General features: G+C 36.3%; 1 protein-coding gene across 1 annotated transcript; it reads right to left on the reverse strand.

Moving 5' to 3' along the window:
- Positions 1 to 202: 202 nt before the first annotated feature.
- Positions 203 to 5,512, reverse strand: LOC103041383 (uncharacterized). The gene is made up of 5 exons (XM_015607339.3): positions 5,407 to 5,512; positions 3,663 to 3,919; positions 2,661 to 2,840; positions 2,321 to 2,398; positions 203 to 749 (listed from the first exon to the last, which is right to left on the reverse strand). The coding sequence occupies exons 2-5, from the start codon at positions 3,875 to 3,877 to the stop codon at positions 605 to 607; spliced, it is 618 nt and encodes a 205-aa protein (XP_015462825.1). The 5' UTR covers positions 3,878 to 3,919; positions 5,407 to 5,512; the 3' UTR covers positions 203 to 604.
- Between the last annotated feature and the right edge of the window lie 1,645 nt (positions 5,513 to 7,157).

A 7,157-nucleotide genomic window follows, 5' to 3' on the forward strand; every position in this document is an offset into this window, starting at 1 on the left:
ATATGTGTTACCATATATTTTTGGAAACTAAGCTAAAAAAACAGCATTAAGCACTGTCTTCATCACTTTAGCCCTACAACCAAACTAATGTTTAAACTGATATATTTAACCTTACAATACAAGATAACGAATCAATGCAGATCATATTTGTATATTCATGCTGTCATTAAATATATGATTAAAAGGAGAAAGAAAATAAACATTTTCAGTGGAACAAGATTTTATTTAAAATAATTCTGGACTATATGTTTCAACCTGTGCACAAAGGAATTGGAACACAATGTAAAAACAAGACACAAATATTTTTTTTCCTGACAGCTCTGATATATTATTCTTAAGTTAATGACATTTTTGGTGCAATACTCCACACAAACATCCCAGCAGACCTTAGTGATAAACTCAAGTAGAAGAAAAATGCAGAGACGAGCCCTCACAGTCAGCTCTAATCACTTTACAAATGCAAACATGTACTGGTTCACGTTCTTCCCATAAAGCTTATAGAGGCCTGGAATGAGTGGTTGGATTGTTCTGAGATTTAAAGAGCGCAGGGCTGGCTTGGCACACAGCCCGGTAAGGGTCTGATGAAACGATTAGCCATTGGCTATCAGTGATGGAGCTCCTTCCTCTTCTTGCTGCCCTCCCTGATTCTCTGCATCCTGTAGGTCTTCCTGGCCAGAGCTCGCTCTTTCTCCTGCACCTCTGTGTCATCTAGGACTTCCAGGCTGGGAATCTGACTGATAACATACTGCCTAGAGTGGAGGGGAACAAAGCCAAGTCGAGTTGAACTCAGCTTGAACCTTTGATTCATAAACATGTTACCCAAGATTTGAACTGATAAAAAAACAACTGTGATAAAATCAGGAATGAAATCTCGATCTTTCTTTTAACAAAGTATTTTTAATCTACTTTGTACATACACTGTGTACAGTATGTAAGCTCATTTAAAGTTATCTTTGATTTCCCCCTGAAGCACAGAACAGTTTTTGCTATTTTTACAGGATAAATCCCCCTTGTTCAGGACTGAAAGTGAGAAAAGGGGAAAAAATCCAATAATACTACAAGAATTAGGGGTAGTATTTTTCCCCTCCATGGGTCAGTAGCTTTTTCTACAGATTTTGCTTTATTAATAAACAGTATTAAACTCAAGCATGTAAAGATTTTATGCAGATAAAATTGAAACCCAAACTTTCTCAAACACTGTCAAAAGCCAATTTAATGGAAACAATAATTGTAAAAAAAAAAAATATATATATATATATATATATATATATATATATATATTTCTAAGAAATTGTTTAATACATTTATTGGACACAAATGTGTAAAACTGTTCAAAGAAAATAAATATGCAGAATGTGATTCAGTAGAAATGCTTTTATATTTGATTTTTGAAACATGATATTTGATATTTTTTATATTTGATATTTGAAACATGTTTAAAGTAATGATTTGCCTTATTAGTTTTTTAATACATTTACATCATCAAGCTGTCAATACTTTTCTTTTGAGCCTAATACATGAAAAGTATGCTACAAGGACTCATAGTTGAGTAGCTTACCCAGCTTAGGAGTGAAACCCTATGGTCTACTGAAAAAACTACTGTGGATAATTATGACTAACTCCATTACTTATAGAGCCCAAAATGATCTTTTTTAGTAAGAGACCAAAACTTTTTTTATTAGACTGTTTAAACAAGGGGTGCACAACTCCCTTCATAACAACAGTTATGGAGGGCCGGTGTCTGGCACCGTTCGCTTGATAGCCTATTAGTATTTAGTATTTAGTATTAGCCTATTACATTTCAATTGTAACTGAATTAAGCACTCATTGAACTATCTAGTAACACTTTACTGCAGGGCACCATTTCTAACACATGACTTCTAAACAAGCTTTTCATAACAATTCATAACATAAGCCTATATAGGCATTTATAAACAGTTATTCCAACAGCATCTGCTGTCTAATAGGCTTCTATAGTCAGTTCTGAAAGTGTTGGTATGTTTGTAAATGTCCTTTGAAAGTCACTCTGTAGAAGTGTATCTGCTAAACACTTTAAATAAAAAATGTACACAGTACAGTAGTTCATTCATAATAGTGTACCGTATAATAATATAATTTGGGATGCCTCTAAATTGAACACCAGGTGGCGTAATACACCCATAAGTTAAAAAAAGACGCAGCAACACATACAGAATTTGGTCTTTGTCACATATTCTACTTATAATTAACAGTATAATAAATCTTAATGCCACAATCACATGTAATTTTATCCATGATACAGCATATAAGGGTTATTTCTTGTGTCCTCTTGTTTTTTTACCTGTAGTCAATATACTGGGTCAGACTCCCTCCGTTAAAATAACTGGGTGCCGCTTCATTGTTCATCATGCTTAGTATCCTGTGAAAAGTCAACAACAAAATATATTAGGTTCACTGATTAAAGGGCTCACGAATCACGATATGTCCACTATATGTGTGCTCACTATTGTGCATGTGTGTGTTCACTGCATGGTTGGGTTAAAGCTAAAGAGCATATTCCATTAGTGTTCCGTTATAAAAATTTGATTGTCTATAATAAATATCTATGAGGCCTGGAAATTTTGTCATGAATAAACTGATGTTAATACAGAAAAAGAAAGAAAGAGCAACATGTGGCCTACTTGATGTTGGGGAACTTGCAGCTTATCTCCTCCACTATGATGGGCAGGTTGCTGATTTTGTTTTTGTTAATCCACAGGGTGGTCAGGCTGGGCATGTAGGGGAATTTGACGTGAGCGCTGTAATTGTTGCAGTCTAGGTTGAGGGTGCTTAACTTTTCCAGCTCAGCCAGAAGAGCCGGGCTCCGTTAACAGCTGAGCTAAGGACTAACACATAAGTACAAGTGGCAGGGCATAACAAAATGGAAAACAATGAATCACGCCTCTGGAAAACTGCCTACCAAACTTTAGCAGCACAAACAAAAAACTAAAATAACTAAAAAATTCTTCATATAAATTTAAATTTATTTCACATAATTAATGACATATTTGTGATGCCCATTATGTGGATTTGATAAAGACACTCTGCACAAATTGTGCCTGACTCATATGTTTCCGACTTCTGACTGCTTACTGTGTTCCGTTTCACCTAGCTGTTGATTGTTTGCACCTGGACTATTTGTTTAAATACCCTTCAGTTTGCTTTTATTGAATCTAGGTTCCCTAGCTCTTCTATTATGTGGATTTCTTTGTTTATTAGCTTTTTGTTTTGACCTGTTACCAATTACCCTTTTCGCCTTGCCCAGTTTATTGCTTGTTTCTGTTGCCGACCGTGCTTGTATTTTTGACTACTCATTTGGATTACCTGTGTACCGACCCTGTTTGCTCCACTACTCTTGGTATGATGTTTGTTTATTCTGCCATCTTGTTGCTGACCCTGCCTGTCCTAGACTTCCCTTATATGCCTGTCCTTGTTAATGAACTGTTTAAATTGGTTAACTCACGTCAGCATGTGTCTCCTGGTGTTTGTGATAGATGTAAAGCCTACTGTAGTTTTTAAGTTGTCCCATAATTGTCATTAATTGCCTATTTGCCAGTAATTTTGAAAATAAAACTGCCAAATCATGTTTGTCTCTATTTTTGCTGTATATTTTATATTAATAATCTTTATGCTCTCAAGGATACTCATCAAGCAGGTTGTAGCTAAGGTCCAGAACTTCCAGGGTGTCCCGCTGTTCCAAAATAATGTCATATGGGATCTCCAGAAGGCCTTGGTAAGCGAAGGAAAGCCTCTTCAGGCCTAGTTCTGTAGTGGGACTCCCCGGGATTAGGGTCACCGCCTCCACCACACTGCTCTCACATTCCTCCTCCATGTGGTCAGCTCCCCACCACCACGGCATCAGGGAACATACTGACCACCACCTTACCACTTACATTTGCACCTTATAAAGACAAGAAGAAGATTACTTTGACGTAGGCAGATCTGGCACATTTAGGACCACAGTCTTAGCCCCTATCCCATTTCTTCTTAAGAAAAATTACATTACGCTGGTAAACCAATTCTTGACTACAGGCTTGGTCATACTGGCTGTTCAGCTTGGCCAGGTTGCTCATGCTTTTAAACCATCTAAACCATTGAACTTAAACAAAAACTTCCCATATACTGTTAAAGAGCCAAGCTGGTCAACCTGCTTAACCACCAAAAACAGCTTGACCAATATGATAGTTTTTTTTTTTCAGCAGCTGGACCTTTCCAGCAATAAGAAGTTTATCAATAGCTGAAGTAATCAGCTACATCATTTTTTCTTCTTCTCCCTCAATTCTCCATGTTCTTCTGGAACAGAAAATCCCAGTACATCAATCTACAAATCCTCAACTTAGTCACTAAGAGAGGAACATGCTAACCAGAACACCATTCAGCTATTGGCAGCTTACAAAGTTCCCACAGTGACTTTTAATTCTTTAATTCCTCTATTCAACTCTCACACACCTGAACTAGCACATGATATGCTTGATGAGTAATTGGGTAGGCATGAAATTTTGCATAATGAGGGATTTCCAAGACTGGGCCTGGGAACCTCTGTAGTCAGAAGGCTGCAATATCTAAATAAGTTAGCTATTTTTTATCGCACCATATCTTTTTAATGTATTTTGTGCAGGCCTGGCTCAGTGTAACCTACGTAAAGATGTAGTCAAGATCAAATCCCATTCAATCAAAAATTTAATTGAAAGAACGTGGTCACACAGCATTTGCTATGGGACAGCAGCCTAAACTCATACATAGGTCAAAATACTGTTATCTGGTGAAATAATGCCCCTCTCCCAACTCAGGCCCTGGGTAGTCATGTCCCCTTTCCCCTCTTTCTCTTTTTAATATTTCTTTAATCAGAACAACAAGAAAATTCCTAAAAAGTCAAAGGTGTGGCCTCTTATTCAAAAAGCAATACAGAAGATTTGTTTGTCACCAAAAAATGAGAAATCTTTAGCTGAATGTTTAACTTAAACATTTAACATAAAACATTTAAGCACCTATATGTATTAAAAAAATTTAAATGCTCAGAAAAGGTCAAACAGATCAACATTTTTCCTGAGTACACATAACTGAGTAAGTATAACTAGGTATTGCTTGCCTTTGCATATAAGAAATCCAGTTAACACAAAGTAACACAAAATGTACCATGACTTAAAAAGTAAATGTATAGTTTTATAACTTTAGTTTTTTCTTCCACAAGAGAACCAGAATGCGGTAAGTCAAGCTAAAATTACAGTCCATAATAATGTTATACAAGCCATAACAATCCATGCGTTAACAACATTCACAAAAACAAGTTAACAAAAACAAAAAAGTCTTGCCAGAAACCACGGCTAATGAATGCTACAAAACAACATTAAACTGAAACTGCAAAACCACACTCAAAATCATACTTACCAGTGTTAGCTAGGCTAGCAGGGTGTGTGTTGAGATGGTCTCTGTGCTTGTGCGCAGTGAAGGTCTGCCCTAAACCCATAAAGGCCTTCTTTCATGACTGGAGCCATGATCACAAGATCTGGATAATCACATTGCCTGTTAACCCCTTACTGCTAAATTGACCTGTAAGAATGCCTTCCCTAGCAAAGACCACCAAAAGTGTTTGACATAGACTTTAAACAATATCCAGTGTACATATAATCTTTACATAGTGTAAATAGAATCTTTATAATCTGTATAATCTAGTGTCCAGTTTTAGGAAATGTGTTTTAAAAATGTAACAGTATTAGTTGCCTAATGTGAAAGAGTCAAAGATGTGTGAAGGGCCATGAATTGTACTATTACTGTATAATTGTTTTGAACAGACAAACAATTGTGTACCTAAAAATGAAGGCTGTTCAACAGCAACAGTGTCATACATGGTAAAATTTTTGTACATAAGATCATGAAAGTCAGTCCATCTGAAAAATGTAAAGAACTTTGATAGTATGCTGAAGAGTATTTGCAAAGACCATCAAAAACGTAATGATGAAACTGGCTCTCATCAGGACCGTGCCTCGATAGGAAGATCACGAGTTTTCTCTGTTGTATAGAACACGTTAATCACAGTTATACCAGCCTTAGAAATCGCAAGTTAACAGCACCACAGATAAGAGCCATCTAATTGTTTCACAGAGTATTTTGTTTTCTGCGATGGATTGGCGGCCTTTCCAGGGTGTATCCTGCCTTTCACCCGATGCCGGCTGGGATAGGCACTTAAAAATTAAATGCATAAAAACTGAAAACTGTGTCCACCAAATATTGATTTCTGAACTCCTAAAACTTTATAAAGATTAACTTGTTTTCTTTGGATTATTTGAGGTCTGAAAGCTCAGCATCTTTTTGTTATTTTAGCCATTTCTCATTTTCTGCAAATACATGCTATAAATAACAATTTTTTTTTCTTCGGAATTTTAGAAGAAATGTTGTCCATAGTTGTTTTATTATAGAATAAAACAAAAATGTTCATTTTACTTAAACATATAAATAGCAAAATCAGAGAAACTCATTCAGAAAGTGAAGTGGTCTCCTAATGTTCTTGAGAATAAAATCTCTAAATCTCTATTTTAAAGGGAGACATGGCCGAGACAGCACACCATTTCCAGTAGCAGAAAATTACATCAGAGTTACATCAATTTACATAAACAGATTCAAAATACACAAATAGATACAGAATACAGCTTAAGAATAGCAATTGCACACTTATGTTACAGAAATAATTAATAAAGTTTTGAATTCACTTAAGGGGAACAAAACGTTTAATCCAAAATAGCGTTATATATAAAAATACACCAGTGCTGCTGTCTCCTAAGGTATAAGGAAGCATAAAAGACCCCAAAAATCAGGTTGGGTAAATCTTAGAGAAAAGAAAAACTCCACTCAGTGTATACACTATTATTCTTTGGCACGCTGTAAAAGAAAACCTTCATATTTTCTGTTTTTGTTTTCATTGTTGTTTCGTGATGTCTGTCTGTTGAAGGTGATGTTTTTTCCCAGTGTTTTTGTTCTGGTTTCACTGTCCTTATAAGGCAATGATGCAACTCCGGCTCAACCCGCCGGACGAGGGGGGAGTTTCTCGAAGCGTCACGAACTTCACGTAGCTCTGCGTGATTTCCCGGCCTGTAATTGGAGGCGGTCGGTTAGACTCCGCCCCTCAGCGGTGACTCTATATA

Source organism: Astyanax mexicanus, chromosome 8, assembly GCF_023375975.1.
Source record: "Astyanax mexicanus isolate ESR-SI-001 chromosome 8, AstMex3_surface, whole genome shotgun sequence".
In the NCBI taxonomy this organism is placed as follows: domain Eukaryota; kingdom Metazoa; phylum Chordata; class Actinopteri; order Characiformes; family Acestrorhamphidae; genus Astyanax; species Astyanax mexicanus.

Coding starts and splice junctions, on each gene's coding strand:
- LOC103041383 (XM_015607339.3), bottom strand. CDS start 3,877: ATGCCGTGGTGGTGGGGAGCTGACCACATGGAGGAGGAATGTGAGAGC. Junction 2,399..2,660: donor TGCAAGTTCCCCAACATCAA/GTAGGCCACATG, acceptor GACTTTTCACAG/GATACTAAGCATGATGAACA. Junction 750..2,320: donor ACCCAGTATATTGACTACAG/GTAAAAAAACAA, acceptor CCTCCACTCTAG/GCAGTATGTTATCAGTCAGA.